General features: G+C 34.2%; 2 protein-coding genes across 2 annotated transcripts; one reads left to right on the forward strand and one right to left on the reverse strand.

Moving 5' to 3' along the window:
- Positions 1-5,423: 5,423 nt before the first annotated feature.
- G18F (autophagy 18 F-like protein) lies at positions 5,424-10,852 on the forward strand. Its single transcript, XM_039041903.2, has 7 exons — positions 5,424-6,522; positions 7,388-7,852; positions 7,958-8,392; positions 8,588-8,824; positions 8,912-9,727; positions 9,815-9,978; positions 10,127-10,852. Exons 1-7 carry the CDS (start codon positions 6,247-6,249, stop codon positions 10,458-10,460), a joined length of 2,727 nt encoding a protein of 908 aa, XP_038897831.1. The 5' UTR covers positions 5,424-6,246; the 3' UTR covers positions 10,461-10,852.
- Positions 10,853-16,576: 5,724 nt separating this feature from the next.
- On the reverse strand, positions 16,577-19,658 carry LOC120087344 (transcription factor ILR3-like). Its single transcript, XM_039044334.2, has 5 exons — positions 19,139-19,658; positions 18,452-18,514; positions 17,497-17,574; positions 17,218-17,380; positions 16,577-17,081 (listed from the first exon to the last, which is right to left on the reverse strand). Exons 1-5 carry the CDS (start codon positions 19,276-19,278, stop codon positions 16,818-16,820), a joined length of 708 nt encoding a protein of 235 aa, XP_038900262.1. The 5' UTR covers positions 19,279-19,658; the 3' UTR covers positions 16,577-16,817.
- Between the last annotated feature and the right edge of the window lie 395 nt (positions 19,659-20,053).

The following is a 20,053-nucleotide window of genomic DNA, read 5'->3' on the forward strand; positions in this document are numbered from 1 at the left end:
AATAATAATATGTTTAATTAAAGTATGGCATATGTATGTGGATTAATAATTTATCACATTGGGTTATTTTATTAGATTGGGCCCTATTATGTGATCTAATTAATTAAGGCCCTAGATTCCTAAATTGAGTATGGACTTAATGGGTAGAAGCCAATTCCTAGTTAATTAGGGTTTAATGGGAACCCTAATTGAACTAGTATATAAAGAGACCTTACGCTATGGTCCCCAATATATCAAAACAATAAGCATCCAGTCTTTCTTGAATCCCATCGAGAGATCCCACTAAGAGCATTCGTAGTTTTGGTTGAGGAAGACCATAGTCATCCATCATCATCTCAAAGCTATCATCAATTTTTCAATGGAATCCGGTATACTATTCTTGACAATTTGACATGAATGATCCTAGAGTTTATCTATTCAATATAGATATTATAGTATTTATGCTAACAATAAATTCATTATAAGTACATAAAGAATACAAGTACATAAAATATACAATTACATGAAAAATATAAGTACATAAAATATACAATTACATAAAAAATATAAATACATAAAGAATACAAATACATAAAATATAAAATTACATAAAAAAATATAAGTACATAAAAAATACAAGTACATAAAATATACAAGTAAAAAAAAATACACCTAATGACTCGAAGACGACGAAGCACCCAGTGTACATAAAAAAAATACAAGTACACTTGTAACATTCATAAAAATATACAATTACATGAAAAATATAAGTACATAAAATATACAATTACATAAAAAATATAAATACATAAAGAATACAAATACATAAAATATAAAATTACATAAAAAAATATAAGTACATAAAAAATACAAGTACATAAAATATACAAGTAAAAAAAAATACACCTAATGACTCGAAGACGACGAAGCACCCAGTGTACATAAAAAAAATACAAGTACACTTGAAATTTGACAATTTATAACATTCATTAATAAGTGGTAGGTATGCCATATACATGTAATTACAAACTGCAATTACATGAGAGCATGGAATCTTGAATGATTGCCATTTATTGCAAGAACATGTTCCTTCTTTCAAGCACAAAACTTGGGTGTTCTGTCCTTTATAGGGAGAAATCATACTTATGCCAGTTTGTACTTCGAAAGTTTGACTTTCCTTGTCAATGGATGTCACCGTATGTGCAGATGCTCGTTTTTCCCACCTCTTTAAGTTTTTAGGGCATATTCTGTATACATATCCCCACGATCGAGTGTATCACTGATTTCTCCACCAAATACAGCAATCAACACTTTTCTCTTGGCTTGACACACTCATCTATAATTGACATTATAGCCATGTTGTTTTTTAATGGCTTCTTGGAGTAGGGCCACTGTACTCCAGGATTAGCTCTAACCAAATTTTGAATTTCAATACTCATAAAATTTAAATCAAGCTGTGAATGATCCCGTGTCAATTATGAAAACAAACATGAGTGTTCTCCTTGAAGTTTGGTGATTTCGAACATCCCAGCAGTTTTACGCCGACATGCCCATAACCTCCAAGCACAACCGTCACTCCATGATTTACATTTAACATACCAAAGATCCAGATTTGATTCCACTACAATAATTTCGTAGTGTTCTATCACACAATATTTTTTTACAGCAAGCTGTAAATCTTCTTTGGTATTAAACAATATTCTTTTTTGTATTAAACTACAATTATCTACACCTATATTCCTTTCTTCCAATTGAATTTATCATTTCCCAATCTATTTGGGTGAACATTTTCGACAGTACCAACTCAAGATCATGTTCCCCACGTTTCCAAATAATTCATCAACTTCAACGTCAATGTCACTATTTCCATCATTTCAAGGTTCAAGAATAACTAAATCTTCAGGACGCATCGACATATTTATTATAATTTTTTCAACTGTTATAGTTGACAAAAAAAAAAATGTTAATATGTCAACCCAACAAAATCCAATTTCTAAGTTTACATATAAGATCTAAATATTATACATTTAAATCATCCCAAATCTAAGATTCATAAACTATATATTTAAATCAGCTCAAACAAATAAAAAAATATAAGATCTAAGATTTAAATTTATAAACATATAAATATAAGATCAACCCAACAAATACATATATTTCTAAGTTTAAATCAGCCCAAACAAATAAAAAATATAAGACCTAAGATTTAAGATTTATAAAAATATATATAAGATCAGCCCTACAAATACATATATTTATAAGTTTAACATAGATATATTTCTAAGTTTAAATCAGCCCAAACAAATAAAAAAATATAAGACCTAAGATTTAAGATTTATAAACATATACATATAAGATCAACCCAACAAATACATATATTTCTAAGTTTAACATACATATATTTCTAAGGTTAAATCAGCTCAAATAAATAAAAAAATATAAGACCTAAGATTTAATATTTATAAACATATACATATAAGATCAGCCCAATAAATACATATATTTCTAAGTTTAACATACATATATTTCTAAGTTTAAATCAGCCCAAACAAATAAAAAAATATCACACATAATCAGCCCAACAAATACATATATTTCTAAGTTTAACATACATATATTTTTAAGTTTAAATTAGCCCAAACAAATAAAAAGTATAAGATCTAAGTTCGGACGATTATATATTGAAAAACAACTAGAATTTTACCATAGAAGCGTTCAGAAGATTTTGGACGGACGAACAAATGGAGGACGATTTCGAACAATTTTGGACAGACGGGCAAATGGAGGCATTTGGATGCACAAGACAGAAGCAAAATGAGGAAGATTTTAGAATTTTGGACGGAGAAACGCAACAAAAGAAGCAAAATCGTTCGGATGGAGAAAGCTTTCGAAAGACAGAAACTCGGTGAGGAAGAAGAAGAGGCGAGGGCGGCGATTTATTGAGTACACGACTTAAGGTAATCGTGTACCAGATACACGATTACCTCAGTCAACCATGCATGACTGCCACGGTAGACTGTGCATGTCAGATGGACAAGGACTCATGTACCCGGTACACAATTTAGAGGTAATCGACTAATTGTGTACCTGGGACACGATTTAAAAACCTATTTTTGGAATATTTTTCCTTCAACCTTAGTTTTGTCATTACATATTAAAAAACCATAATTTAAAAAAAAATCTAAAAATCTATTAATATTTCAATAACATTAAAGATTTCAATTTTCAACATCTCAATGACGTAATCGTACTAAATTAAAGTGGTATTTTAAAATTTTAATATTTATTGAGTCAGTTCAGTTTAAAGCCGTAGATCACAGAACCCAAATTCACCGAGAGAAATTTCCCCTTTTATTTTTATTTTTTTAAAAAAAACAGTTGATATTCTATTACAATAATAAAGCCAAATTCAAATTCGTCAGCTTCATTTCCAGATTTTTAGTCATAGTCATACCTTAAAATATTTATGTATGTTAAACTTAAAAATATATGTACCCAAACTAAGTATCGTCATATCTTAGGTACTACTGCTCGCTGAACAATCAAACACATGAAACTCAAGCCACACATTGTGAATAGTAACTCTTTAAAATATTTTTATCTTTTACTACTAGCATTTTTAGATCACATGCATGGCTGACATTCACCGAAAAAGTCTACCAAATTTATACATAAGATGAAAGAAGTTAAATCTTTATTCACTATTTGGAAGGACCAATAAAATTATTTCAATAAAAAAAAATTGGGTTTTTTCTATCATTTGACAAACATGCTCAAAATATGTTAATAAAACAAGAATTTAATCTCTAATTTCAAAATATCATGGCTGTTGAGTTATATATTCAATTTGACTTTTAAACAATTATTTAAAATTTATTTATTTGAAGCTATATATTTATAAATCATTAAACTACTTGTAATTATCATATTAGTTGATATTATTTTATAATATTATATAATTTATAATACATATTATATTTTTTTAAAAATGAATTGCCTTTATAATATAAATATTTTATTTTTAAATATTTTTATCTTTATTTAATATAACCTCACATTTTAAATTTTATAATTTAAAATCATAAAAATATTATTTTCAAAATTTATTTTTAGAAACAGAATTCAAGTCCTGTAACTGAATCTGAAAATATAAAAAATTTAAACACACTAATTCATCCTAAATTCTCGGCTTAAACTCTCGTGTTTAGTATTTAGATTTAAATAGGCTTAAAATGTCGAATTAGGATTCCAAGATAACCTTATACAGAAAGTTGAATTCATTGTTGATAATTTAAATGGAATTATTGTCAACAAAAATTAATAAATCGGTGTGGATAAATTTTAGAAAAAAAAAAAATACCTTTTATCCTTAAGTTTGGATCTAATTTCTAATTGGTTTTTAGGTTTTAAAATATTAGATTTTTAGTCAAGTTTTGAGTCCATAGTTTTAGAATATTAATTTTTTTAAAAAAAATTAAAATTGATTTTAATAATAATGAAAAATAGTGAAGTTTAATTAATTAAAATTCTTTTTATTATTTTAAATTATGTCAATGATTGGAGTGAGTATTTTATGAAAAGTCCAAATTTTTATTGTAGAATCTTGAAAATTAAAGATTAAATTGAAAATTAAAAGTAAAGTTATAACATAGGACTAGATTAAAACTAAACTAAGAAAATAGGAAAAAAAAATCTATTTAGTCCATAGATTTGAGGTCCAATTTATATTTGGTTCTTTAAGTTTCAAAACGTTACACATTTATTTCTTAAGTTTTAAATTTGACTTCAATTAAGTCTCTAGGTTTCAAAATGTTGAAATTTTACTGTTAACATTTGAGTTTTGTTTGAATTTGGTATTTGGATTCAAAATTTTACATTTTTAACCTTAATTTTTATTAAATACCCACTTTCAAATATTGATGCAAATGTCTATTAATTAATTTAAAATAATTATGAAGTAAAATTTTAAATATAATTTTAAAAATGATAAAAGATAGTAAAATTTAATTAATTATAGTTCATTTAATTATTTTAAATTATTAATCTATATTAATATTAAAGACGAAAAATGAGTATTTAGTGAAAAATTTAGGTTAAAAATGTAAATCTTTAAATCTAAAGTCTAAATTCAAACAAAATTAAAATGTCATAGATAAAATTGAACATTTTAAAATTTAATAATTAAATTAAAATCAAACTTAAAACTCAAAGGATAAATGTATAATATTTTAAAATCGACCGAATAGAAATTAGACTTTAGTTATTTTTCTAAAAAAAATCAAAGGATAAATGTATAATATTTTAAAATCGACCGAATAGAAATTAGACTTTAGTTATTTTTCTAAAAAAAAATCAAGGAACCAAATAGAATGAAGGACCAAAGAAAGTATTTTTTACCATAATTTTGAGTTCGATACAGCGACCTCCATTTATTAGTCCTTTGTGTGAGGCTTTTCTTCTTCCCGTGGCCTCCAAGTTACAATCTTTTTAGAGAGAGAATTTGAAAGACTTGGGAAAAGGGAGAGACGTGCGAGGGAATTGGCGATTGGTTTTTCGAGATTTCGGCTGTGAGAAAGAAACCCAACTCAAAAAGTCCTGATTTTTGCAATTATATATATTAGATTATAATTCTCGAAGAGAGAGAGAGAAAGATAAATACTTCTCTTCATTTTCTTCTCCGTTATCCAAATACCCGAATACCCTTTTCATCCTTCCTTTATTCTCTCTTTTTTTCAGATCTTTTCCGGGTGATTTCTTCGCCAAATCCCGTTTCTAAATCTGTTTTCAACTTAATCTCCTCTTTGTATTATATTTGATTGATTTCATTATTTAAACTTTTGTGATTTCATTTTGATTTTCTTTCTGTTTTTATTTGATTTATTTTTCATTCTTTTGCCAAAGTTTAAAAAGAGTCTCGAAAAGCTCTTTCCAGGAAACAAAAAGGGTACTTCGAATTTTGTATCTTTGTTGCCTGATTTTTCTATTCCTTTTGTGGGTATTGAGATTTTCTGTATTGGGTTTGCCCCCTTTTTGTTTTTGTTCAAAACTGGGGTGGTGCTAATCACTTAAGAGGATCAGAGAATTGAGCGATTTCGTTCTATTGATTTTCGGGATTCTTTCTTCTTGGTTTATGTAAGGCCTCACAAAAGGGGTTTGATGATTGCTGATGATTGAAGCAAGTTGGATATTGAATGTGTTGAAATTTAGAAGGGCTGTTTCTTTCCTTTCAGTACTTGCTGGGGATTGAAGAAGAAACAGCCTGGGGTTATGATTAAAGTGGATGTTGGAGAATTGGTGATTCTTGTATTTTGGGTATCGAGTATTTTGCTTACTTTGTTTCTGGGGATGAGGAATGATGGAGCTCTGAAACAACAGGGAACCGTAGCCCGCTCTGGGCGGGCTCATGAGTTCTTATCAAGTTCCTTTCGTGCTTTTTCTAGTTACATGAAGATTGTTTCTGCTGGTGCATCCACTGTTGCTCGGTCGGCTGCTTCAGTGGCATCTTCTTTAGTGGATAAGGATGATGAAGCAAATGGATTCCAGGTATTTGATGAACTTTAATGAACTTCTAATACTTGGATTTGCAATGAGTTTCTGTGTTTTATTTATTAAGTTTGTTGGAGCAATGATGATTTCGTTGAAAATTTTGAATTTTGTGGTTTAGTTTATTTCTTTGATTGGGAGAAATTTATTTGGTGAATTCTCATAATAGGCTGATGCTTGTATTGGGGGGCAGAAGGTTTTAATTGCCTTTTGTTTGATAGGAAATGGTTTATCTTAGTACGGCATTAGAAATTGAAACGTGCACGATCATCACACATGGGCTGCTGGACCTTTTTCAACATTTGCAGCTCATATCTGCAATGACTTTGTCTTCTGGAATTTCTATTGTCACTTTATTGTGATCGTTGTAGCTCGTCCCTGTAGTGTCCTTTGACAATTTATTGTAACACTATTCCATGTTCTTGATAGCACAAAATCCGGGAGTTCCTGCCATTTTGGTCATAGTTGATCGTTGAGCAATAAAGAAGCTGTTAGCTTAAAAACTTGATTGATTAAGCAGTGGAAGTAGCCTTTGTGAAATTTTCTGGGAATTAACTAAGTTTTGTCAGTATTCCAATTATTTTTTCATCCTTATATGATGAATGATCTATGGTTTTTTGTTTCTGTATTGGTCTAAAATGGAATTGTAAATTTGTGCATCTTTAGTTTTAGTATATAATGGAATTGTAAATTTGTGCATCTTTAGTTTTAGTATATATTTCCAAAATCAGTAACTTTTCATTTGACATCGTTTATAAATCTGGTTATCTTTATCTGTTGTTAACACCCTTTCTCATTTTTCTCATGTTTGAGTTTTAATAAATGGGCGATTATTGTTTTCTAATTCCACTGATAAATGATAAAGGTGAATTGGGCTGGCTTTGACAAATTAGAGTGGGACGACAATGCCATTCGACAGGTTCTTCTGTTGGGTTTTCGTTCTGGTTTCCAGGTTTGGGATGTTGAGGAAGCAAATAATGTCCAAGACCTTGTTTCTCGGTATGATGGTTCTGTTTCATACATGCAAGTGTTACCCAGACCAATACCATCAATGAGACCAGGAGATAAGTTTGCAGAAAGTAGGCCTTTGCTGGTACTTTCTGCTTATGGTTCCATTGCTGCTGCTTTTAATGTTCAGGATCGATTAGCCTCTTCAGGCAATGCAGCCATCCCAAAAGGCCAGGAACTAGTAGATGGCAATTTGATGCCTACATTTGTTAGGTTTTATTCCTTGAAATCTCAAACATACGTGCACGAGCTCAAATTTAGATCAGCTGTTTATTCTGTTAGATGCAGCCCCCTGGTTGTTGCCATTTCTCTGGCAACTCAGGTAAGTTTGCCTACACAAAGCAGTTGCAGTCTTATTATTTGTTTCTAAAACATTAAAAACTGTAAACTGTTTGGTTGGTAAGAATTTGAGTCCTTTGTATAACAGGTACACTGCATCAATGCTACAACTTTGGAGAAGGAACATATCATACTTACAAATCCTGTTGTTTCCGGGATTCCTGGATCAGGAGGAGGTATAGGTTATGGACCCCTCGCAGTGGGTCCCAGATGGCTGGCTTATAGTGGAAATCTGATCATGGTGTCAAATACAGGAAGAGTGATTCCACAGCATTTAAAACCTTCTGCTAGTTTTTCTCATTCAGCTTCAAATGGAAGTTTAGTTGCTCACTATGCAAAGGAGTCGAGTAAGCAACTTGCAGCAGGCATTGTTACCCTTGGTGACAAGGGTATTAAGAAGTTATCGAGGTATTACTCCGAGCTCTTACCCGAAAGTAACAACTCTCTTCAATCAGGTGGTCAGGGTTTGAAGGGTATTGGAGCTCTTAATGGCCATGCAGCAGATGCAGATAGTGTTGGAATGGTCTGTGGTGATCTTTAGTTTGTTTCTTACTTTCTTAGCCTAAAAGCTTTTTCTTCTTTTTCCTTTTAATGTTTTATATTGTGATTATATTTTAGTTATGCAATTGAACTGATTCAGCTATGATAGTTAAAAAGATTTAATTTTGCTTCTTGCCATTGTTTGACCTTGTTCTTCCCTTCTACTTTTGGTTATTAGGTTATTGTGAAAGACATTATTAGCAAAGTGGTCATCACCCAGTTTAAGGCACATAAGAGCCCGATTTCTGCCTTATGCTTTGATCCAAGTGGCACCATCCTGGTGACGGCTTCTGTTCAGGGTCATAGCATAAATGTTTTCAAAATTATGCCAAGTTCCAGTTCAAATTCATCTGAATCTAGTACTTCTGCATCTTATAGCCATCTGTACAGACTCCAAAGAGGCTTTACTAATGCAGTAAGAGTGATGCAAATTTATTTCTTTGTTTTGGACTGTCTCATCCATCGCTTATTATCATAATCATATTTCTGGATCTATTGTCAGGTCATACAAGACATCAGTTTCAGCTATGATAGCAACTGGATCATGGTTAGTTCCTCTAGAGGGACAAGCCATCTCTTTGCTATAAACCCTGCTGGGGGACAGGTGAATTTCCCATCTGCTGACATCAGTTCTATTACTAGAAATGGTGGGCCGGTGGTTCCTGCAAGACAAACTGTTCGACGAGTTGATTATGGTTTACACATGCCTAGTAAACAAAACCAATGTGCTACTGGTAGTCCACTTACACTTTCTGCTGTTACTAGAATACATCATGGAAATAATGGTTGGCGAGGCACTGTTAGTAGTGCTGCAGCTGCTGCAACTGGTAGAATGGGTACTGTTTCAGGAGCTATTGCTTCAGCTTTCCACGAGTGCAAGGGAAATGCTGTGCATGTGGACAGTGGGTCTTCTGAGGTTAGGTACCACATATTAGTTTTCTCTCCATCTGGCAGTATGATACAGTATGCATTGCGAGTGGGTTTAGATTCAACCAAAGTTTTGCCTAGATCTAGCATGGCTCTTGAATTAGTCCCCGAGCTGGATGCAAGACTAGTAGTTGAAGCTATCCAGAAATGGAATATATCTCAGAAACAAAACCGTAGGGCTCAAGATAATAGTGTTGACATATACGGTGACAATGGAGGCTTTGATTGCAATAAAAATTATTGTGAAGAAATGAATGAGAATCCTGTCCTTGAAGCTACTGGCAATGTCTTTAAGGCAAAGACTTGCAGGGAGGAACAATACCACCTGTATATTTCAGAAGCAGAACTGCAGATGCATGGTACTCATACTCCGCTGTGGACAAAATCTGAGGTATTTACTGTTTGACGTGTCTTTAAGAAGTAGGTCCCTTTCTTTTGTTTGAGGTTTACATGCCTGCATTTTGTTTCTGATGATTAGATATATTTTCAAGTGATGGCAAAAGATGGAGTCCATGTTGATGAATTCAATCATCCTGGAGAACTCGAAATTGAAAGGATCCCCACCCGTATGATTGAAGCTAGGTCAAAAGACCTAGTTCCAGTTTTTGACTATCTTCAGTCATCCAAAATTTCGCAGCCAAGGTGAGCTAAATGGTAGAATTTCTCAAGCTTCCTAATTTTAATCGACTCATAGGGAACCCAAAGATCCTGCTAACATCGTATATTATATACGATTGGAATGCTGACACAAGGTATTTTTGGTTCACATCAATTTTTCTCTGAAATATAGGTATTTAAATAGCAATAGTGACCAGCTGTTGCTGCACCAGAAATCAGGCCAATTTGAAAATGGAAGGCAATCATGGAGGAGTGACGCGAGTCCCCATGGCTCTGTTGTTGGCAAACCTGAAGTAACTGATAGGCATGGTTACAAGATGGTGACAGAAACCAAGGGCATTGTAAATGAGTATGAATGCCCAAGGTCACAAACCCATCTCAATAATGTAAATAATTGTACAGAGAGCTTAAGCATGGAGTCTCAACCCAAATCTGTAAATAATCATCATAAAAGTGGCCTCAGGTTGGAGAATCATTTTGAAGACCTAGGTGATGAGTTTGAATAGGGTGGAGAATCATTTTGAAGACCTAGGTCAACTCTCATCTCTCTAGTTAATACTCGATCTTGTTGATGAAGTGTTAGCCCATAACAATGGTGTTTTTTTTTTAGTCATCACTCTGGTTTTCTGTTTATTCTTTTATTTCTCCTGGAAGCTTTATTTATGGGTGTATATGGGAAATGTAGAGAAGAGTTAAGATGGAGAAATGTGGATACAGTGTTTTAATGGGCTTTCATTTAATGGTCCCTTTGTAAATAACACAGTTATATGATCCCCACTCCAACTAGCAGTTTTATAATGTAAATAATAGAACTGCCATTATAACTGACTGGATATTAAATTATGAATCATTTGAATGTGATTCACTGTGTACACAGTGAACATGAGCATTTATGTTATTTGCTGGTCTATTTCAGAGCTGTCTCAATTTATCTATGATCTCTCTTTTCTGTTCTGATGATGGGAATTTTTGGTTGAAAATCTTATGGTGTTTCAATTAAAGGACCGCCCTACTAGGACCATTTGAACCAGTGTAGCTTAATGGTAAATAAAATTGAGTTCAATTCATGGTGGTCTCACCTACTTAGGATTTAGTAAATGACCATGTATTCAATAAAGGACTTTAAAGGAATGGGTTCAATCCATGGTGACCAGTCTAGAATTTAATATCCTGTACTTTGGAACTCGAATGTTATTAGATTAAACTAGTTGTTTGTGAGGTTAATCGAGGTATGCACATGTTGGCTTATACACATAGATGGCTTAATAGGAGTCACTAGAAACCCACCGACGAAAATGGAAGAGTTATGGAAATTTTCTTGTTGTTGGCCTACTTTAACCTTTCAACTATTAGTTTTGTCATAAATTTAGCTTGTCTTACACTTTTGAAAAGGGTGGATGATAGAGTTTTTTTCTGATATTATTGATATTGATTAATTATTTAAGTAGTAAGGTTTACAGGGATTTCAAGGAGCATTCCAGAGGTCCTATGTCTCCACATTCTCTATTCACAGGACCATTGGCGAAAAGGTGTACCCCTTACACAAGCATCCAACACAAACCACCAACAAAATACCCAAAACAATCTTCCCCATTCTTCCTCCCTCCCTAGAATACGTTTTAGTCACTGAGGACCTATCAGAGGTTTCTTTCGTCAAATTGTTCCATGAATAAAGTCGATTCGTTATGGATTTTCATTTACGGGGTCGTAGGTTTCAAGTGGCTTTTCCTTTCAAATGAGTATCACTACTACTTCCTACTGTAAAACCGATACACAAAACTAAACTAACTCCCCTAACGTTGATCAAGTACCTCTTGCTTTGTTTGGTAGTAACACTAATTAGGAGCATTATCCCTAAGTTCTTACTAACCTTCAGAGTATACCATGTTGTTAGCTCAAATCTCTCTTATGCCCACTTGACTTGACCTGCATTCTTTTTTAAGGGTATGTATGTTGCTGGCTTCATCTTAGTTCTATTGTCTATATCTCATTCCTTCAAAGTGTTTGACCGAGGCCTACTACTTTGTCAAACCAAAATAACTTCAACTGTTAGGGAAATTGATAAGGAAATGTCTTTGAACCCACCTTATCATGAATAGAGTTGCCTACTTGATCAGCAGGTAGGAAATTCTCACAAGATGACTCCTAGGACTTTGGCCTCCTGGTATTGAAAATTTGGCTAAAAAAAGAACAAACAAACAAAAACAAGAATAAAAGAACTTGTTAATGCTGGAATCTTGTAAGTACTTTTTGGCTAAATCACAAACTTAGTCGAAAAATGGTTAGAAATAATTTTCTTTAAGTTTTTTAACCTTTCACACTTAGTACTCTTTTTGAAAATTTGTTAAAATAGTTTTTCTCAAACCTTTTCTGTTGAGGTCGACATCGAGATTTGAATAAAAAAAACAACTCTTTCATCTTATATCCAACTATCGATTCTTTTGGGATTTCTCGGTACAATTTTGTCTAAGATGAGATTAGGCTTTCTTGGTGAAATTTTGCTCAGGATGAACATCAAAATCCACATATTTTTTTTCAAATATTGTACAATCTTTTCAAATCTTATACCAACTCTTTTCTATTTTCAAATTTTCTCATATAATCTTTTCTAAATCTTATAATAAAATCTTACATAATTCAAATCTTACATCCAATTTATGGTTCCTTGAATTTTCAAATTGATTTACCTATTATCTAAATGGATTTATCAATTATCTTTTCAAATTTCTCCAAATGCTATAGTATTTGGTAGTGTGATTTTTAGATTTTGAAAAGATAAAAAAAAATTAAGTTATATTTGGGAAAATTATATTAATCACGATTCTCATATTCCTGAGATTCCATTGAGAAAGCCCAAAAAAATTTATAGTTTGAATATAATTTGAAAAAGTTAACTTTTTATATAAATCTCGGTCGTTAATCTCGATCAAGAAGCATCGAGAAAAACTATTTTCATGAATTTTTAAAAAGTGTGTTAGTTGTGAAACGCCAAACTAAAAAAAAGGTCATTTGACAAATTTTCAGTCTTTTAAAGTCGTGATTTTGCTCTTCAAACTTTGAAATTTTTTTATTAGACTACAATATTAAGTTTGTATCTATTTAGTTACCTGTAATTCATAAATATCAGATAAATCTTAGAACTTTAATGTCACAATTTTGTCTATTATTATTATTTAAAAAATAAAATAAAAGAACCAGTTGCAAAAATATTTCTCTTGCAACAATTTTCCACTCAACAAAAGCAGCCTTTCATGGATAATTCCAAAACACAAAAGTAGGATAAGCATGGAGAAATAAAATCGACAAGAAAAAGAGTTAAATAAAGTAGTCAAATTTGGTTTTCTGTACCTAAGAACTTGAATTGGTTTGAGAAAACAAATAACCTTGTAGTTTATATGCTGATAAAAGGTGGCTTTCTTGATGTTTTATATCTAAGACTCTAACTATTTGTTTTTTACTTCTGCATTTTCGAAACTTCAATTTTCTCAAATTTGTTCACACTTTTAAGTCAAGTATTGAAAACATTAAAAAAAATAATAATAAATAAACAGTAAAAAAGTTTTTAAAAAATGTCCGAAATGTTGCCAATCTCTTCTTCGTCACATCTCTAGGGAGGAGAAGAAATTTGTTCATGTTATTGAGGCTTGTTTTTAGATTTGGAAATGTCTTTTTTTTTCATTCGTGATAAGAAAATTGAGGGGATAGTCGTGGTGGATCCAGAAATTTTGTTAACGGGAAGCTTTATATAATTTGATAAAAATAAATATAATGAGTGGGACTTAAACCTAAGTCTAGAAGGAGCTAAAAGACAGATTTACCACGGAGCTAACTAATGGTTTCAATACTATAACGGTTATATATATATATATATATATTATTGATAGCTTGTAAAAATACAAGATATTGTAACCTTTTACTTAGAATTATGAGGGTTGATGAGTAAAACATGTGTTAATATTGATAAGAATTCATGTGGAATGATAAACTTACGTTGATCAGCACTAAAAATCCCTACTAACCCTATATCATGCGTTATCTTACATAAAAATGTCTATTTTTGTAGTTGTCGCAGGAGTCAATCACATGTGTTGATCTCCCAAACCATTGCAAAGTTGATCACATGCGTTGATTTTAATGAAGACAAGTTGGCCGCATGAAATGTCGTAGCTACAGAGTGATAGCCATGATAGAAGGATGATCGCAAAGTGTGTGGAATGCGTTGATACTTCAGAAGAAACAATCATGAACGCATACCTTAGAAGTATCAAAGAGATGAGATCATGATGACCTTTTCACCTACCGGGTTAGTAATGGCAGTAATTCAGAGCAGGATTATCAAAGTTGTCGGCGTTTGAGCTCTATAAATAGAGTCTTAGAGTCCAAATTCAAGCATCCGGGACTTCTGCCTTGGGCAGATTTCTGTGATCACAAACGAGAGCATGAGCAAGAAAGTCTTTAAGAGTTCTTTACTCCACAACTTTCTCCGATTGACGACTGGAGCTTCGTCGTAGATAGATCTCGAGAGGTACTACTCCACCGCTCATCCATTACACCATCGACAGCCTTGACACACATCTGATGGAAGCAAGAGATTGCTTACATCTAGCCATCCATCTCTCTTCTCATCTCTGTATTGTATTACATTTTGGTTTAAGTCATTAATACATTTTGTAGTCAATGCATCTCTTTAATTCCTTCAACATCATTTTCATCATTTTCTTCTACTTTATCATCTTTTTCTTTCACCACAATGAGTTAACTGCAGATTGCAAGAGTTATCATACTCAATCATATGGCATAAAGATATGACGCATGTAGCAACCCACCGAAAGGTGTGCGTTGCGCGAGTATAGTGAGTCAATCCTGTTTGCTTAGTGCGAGACTATCGCAATGCTTGTTTATGAGCAAAGTAGCTATAACCAACTGCCCGAGAGGGTAAGTAGTGGAACTCACTAAGCAAAGTAAGTAATGTTCCTAGAGATAGGAATAACCTTATACTCAATGCAACCATGCGTTAAAAAGATATAAAGCATGTAGCTGACTACCGAGAGGTATGCGATGCATTAGTGTGGCGAGCAGGGATTACCCTTGCGACCAAACTTAAAGACTTGGTGATATCTCCTCCACAATACTTCTTTATGCATCTCATTATACGTTAACATTTGTCGCATCTCTACCGATTCTCATAGTCAAACTTTAATTGTTCAATCTGTTTAGCTAGGAGTAGGAGTAACGCATAGTAATCAGCTTCTTTCTTTTTATTTTTATTCTCTGCCTCAAACGTATTATTTTACAATAATCTTTTAGTTGCAAGTCCCCGTGTTCGACCTTGGATCATCCCTAGAAACTTGTGATCTCATTATACTTTGCGAGAGAGCAAGAAAACTTGTGATAGGAACGTATGATCAGCACATGACCATCAACGCATATCCATTAACGCAAACAAATTAAATTTTACTCCCAACAATTATATAAAGAACATAAATTTGAGAGGACTCGGTCCATAATAAATCCGCCCATAGGGATAGTTGGTTTGGTTGTTCAACTTGGTGTTTATAAATCACGACAAGAACAAAACATCATCATTAGTTGGCAACTTAATTTGAAAGGGAAATCTAGTCGGATTTGTTATTCCATACGTACCGTCTAAACAAATAGGGCAAATCTAAGTTTAAACTTTTTCCAACGCAAGAACAACGTCATAAAGCTAAAGCAATTCAAGAGGGAAAAAAAATGATAATTCGTAAATATATATCACGAATAACCATTGAAAAATATTATTTAATTCGTGTTTAAATTTTCGATCGAAATCTCAAATTATAAATAGGAAAATTTTTTATTTTTCCCTAATTCCTATCATTTGTTAATACAATTTGCTAATCCCTACTTTCATCAAATCGACTCATATTTCTATCGACATTGATATTTCAAACCTTCATTAAAAGATTTTATGTTAAAATTAGAAAATTTCCCAAAAATGAATTATTGTATTGAAGATAATTGAATGGTTAAAGATGAATGGTCAAATCGAACATAACTCAATTGATATACAAGTATATATTAATAACTACGGGGTTTGAGGTTAAAATCCCTTGCCCCATTGTAAGTGGAAATGTCATTCCCAACTTCAACGCAAGAATCCTGAAGGAGGGGCATCAAAGGGTTGGCAAAAAAGGACCCGCCCCGTTCGGGACGGGGATTCCCCGATTTGACTAGGGATGGGGTCAAACCGGGGAATTTATTCGGGGTCCGCCCGGGGACGAGACAGGGATGGGGACAGTATCCCCGCCCGACCCCGATTAATCCCCGACCCTAAATTTATATATATATTTTTATCCCCTCCCCAATCCCCTCTCGCTCTCTGCAACAAAACATCGCTCCACTCTCGCTCTCGCCCTCGCGCTCATCCTCCCCTCTCGCTCTCGCTCATCCCTCCCCTCCATTGAAGTTTGCCATGAATGGGGCCCCGCGGGGACCCCGTTTCCCCAACGGGGAATCCCTGCCCCCGTCCCCGCCTTCAAATGGCAGGGACGAGGGTGGGGATGGGGGACAAATTCCCCTACGGGGCCGGGGACGGTCCGCCGTCCCCGGCCCCGTTGCCAACCCTAATCAAATAGAGTCATTACCAAATCACTCGCTTATTCACATTTACAATTACAAAACTTAAAACAGTAAGGTTCTTTCAAGTATCCAATGACAAATAACATAGACCGCCCCAAAATCAATTGACAAGCGAACCTACTAACTAAAAATACTAATACATTAGTCTACAATGGCAGAATAAACATGAAGGTCCGGGGCAAAATCCCAACCAATCAGATGCTGCCAATGGTTTCTTCATGGCAACCTTGGTTGCTACCAAGTTAAGCGACGGGTGGCCGGAGTATGTGATCCTGTGACGTGTCCACCGCAGCAGGTGGCATGAACTGCCACATGGCAACACTTGGGTGGTAACCAATGAAAGGAACTAACTTACTGCCAGGAGCTTGACACTGAGCAGCAAATGTGGGGATTGGTGGAGGTAAGAAGCCAGGTTGTTGAGCAGGCATCGACTTGACTTGCTGTTCTAGCCTCTCCTTATCTGCCTTGAGCCGCTGCTTCTCGTCGCGAAGCTCATTCTTCTCGGCCTACACATGATCGGAAGAAATGAAATTATATTATGATTCATAAGTTCGTGTTTATCCATCCAAATGCATCAAACGCAAACAAATCGAATGGACGATCTGGCACATATAATTGGCAAAGAAATCCATGGAGGCTTGCCTTCAACTCTTTAATCTTCTCCTGGAGACTTGAATTCGATTCTTTTAGTTTCTGGGTTTCGCTACGCAACTGATTCACCATTCGAACCGCATCAACTAAAATTGCAGCTTTGTCAGTTTTGGGTGGTCTTCCAGGATCCAAAATGGAGTTCAGTTCCAGAAACCTGTTTTGAGATTCATCATAAAAATTATGCTTTGCTGGGGCAACATATAATCGCTATAAACATAGATGAATGGGCAAATATGTTGGTTGCCCATTGGTTTGGGTCAGAGGAAGTACTTGTCATTGAGCCTATCCCTCCGCAATTTCTCCCTACAAGCTTTGGAGCTTGATGCACTACATGAATCAGATCTGACCCTGCAACAGAAAACAAGTGTCCTTTATTTGATGCCATATTATATTTCTCTTTCCACTTTTAATTTCTAATCTGTTGCTATTTCTCTATCTAGGTTTACTTAAACCGACTCACTATCTTTGACATGTATAGCCAGATTTAATTACAGTGAACATACATGAAAGTAAACAAATGAATCCAGTCTAATAATACTAAATCGTATGCAATTCCAACTTGAAACTTTCGATTGTACGCAATATAATAAATATACTAAAAGCCAATAGCAACCAATGGATGGAAGCTCAAATGGATGAATGATCATGGCTATATAACTAATTCCCATCCAAGCCACAAAACCAAATGCTCTCCACTGACCACTCTACAGTTAACTCATAGCAAATAAGGAAGCAGCTATCCCATGTGTTGTGCAGGCGATTAATGCCTTACATCTCAACCAAAAAAAAAAAAAATAAGAGACTTAAATTCCATCAGTCACATAAAACAAGCAATATCACCCTGTATTACCTCCAACCACTAATTGTTAAAAGTATCTAGCCTGTGTAATTTTGAGCCCATTACAACATAACCCTTATGCAAATTTCGAGCAGTTCTAAATTAAAGGAACTCAAAATTACAAGTGATGACTAATTAAAATGCTTCATGAAAGTCTATTGCAAAATCCCTCGAAATCCTGAAATCCTGAAGTCTTATGATTCATTCAAACCATGCTGCTCTACTTGTGAGAATAACAACACGAGCCCATGGCAAAGATCTTTCTAATGATCTCCTGTCCTAGATTGTTCGTACGAAAAGATATTCAAATCTGGCATATTATTAAGAGGAAAAAGGCTGATTCTATCCAAACAGACCAGATTAGAAAGTAATAATAAAGGTTCATACCTCTTCTTTGAGCCAGATTCTAGACGACCATCAAGATCTGCCAACGATCCATCAATTTCCACACTGGAATAACACGTCAAAGGAAAAAGAAATAAGCACAGACAAATTTTATACCAACATGTCCATGAAAGTAAGCTAATAGACATTATTCGGCATATCAAGAGGATTAAACATAACATCAGAACTCTTTCCTAACGGTCAACTTACAAATTCACATAAACATAGAAGCCAAGATGCACAATGGTATGACTTTGTTTGCTCATCATCCTTACAATCTTACAGTTTCCAAAACACAACAACAAACACTTCATGGTATATTCATACGCCCCCCAACCTCTTGTTAATTACACCCATCAACTCCGTGGATACTAAATCAATTCGGTCAACGACACGATATTTCACCAAACACAATCAGAAGTATAGCATCTCTACACATCATTCCTGTCGTAAGTCGGACCGTCTGAACCAATTACTAATTCAATCCAAAAATGTTTAAAACAAGGTTGAAATCTTGCTTAAAAGAAATCCTCTCGAAAATTAATCTGGACAGCAATGAAAGGGGGCCACCCACCTCCCAGAATTCGGCATGACACGAAAATCCGGAAAGTATCATGTCTTCCCCAATATAGGTTCGATAAGGGAAGAACAACAAGCTTAAAGAATAATTAAGAGAGATATGAAGATTACCCGGGATCAGGAGTGCCGTTAAAGGGCTGAATAGACCAGGAGAAGCTTGAACTCGTGACCGGGAAATTCGCATCTGGTACAGGGATGTCGTCGATCAAACCATAATCAAACAACCAATTGGGATTTTCGGGGGATACCATTTCTCAAACAATTATTGAAAAAAAAAACGTGGGATCGCCGGAAAAATTCAAAATTTCCGGCCAGAAAAATTGGAAGAAACACGGGAATGATGATTGTAGAGGAATTACAGAACCAAAGTTAGGGTTAGGGGTCGTGCGACTGAAGGAGATGAATTTTAAGGGGACGATAAAATTTGGAGAAGATTAGGGATTTTGGAGTATTGCTGGCAGATGATCGGCCATATTGGGATCGAGTGGGAGAAATACGTCATCCAAACGCGTAGTTATTATTTTGGGTATGGGCTTTGAAACCCCATTTCAAGGGAGGAGACAAAGCCCTACTAAAGCTCGTCCAGGTCAACAATCAACATCGATCGCTCGGCTCGGTGTCGGTTTTCTTTAAATATAAATGAAATTGACGATTTTTGTCAACTTATTTATTGTTCCGTCGATGGTTGTAATTCAGGTCGAGTGTAGACCGATAAGGAGCTGTTTAGTTTACCAACATAAGTTAAATTGAGTTGGAATAATATATCAACTTCATAGTTGGTTCATCAACTTTAAATGTTGGTAGGGTTGAGTTGATATATTTTACCAACTCACCTTAACTTATTTTAACTCTTCATTCTTCCAATGTTTTTAATGACTCCTTTCATCGGCCACTGTCGATGTGTATCGTTGTCACACTTCGAGAAACAACTTCAGACTCTGGCAACCACCTTCGATAACAACTTCGACAACCAATTTCGGCTCCGACGACTGACTCCAACGACCACCTTGATGCAACCAACTTCGA

Source organism: Benincasa hispida, chromosome 9 (assembly GCF_027475165.1).
Source record: "Benincasa hispida cultivar pf3 chromosome 9, pf3_genome.v1.1, whole genome shotgun sequence".
NCBI lineage: Eukaryota > Viridiplantae > Streptophyta > Magnoliopsida > Cucurbitales > Cucurbitaceae > Benincasa > Benincasa hispida.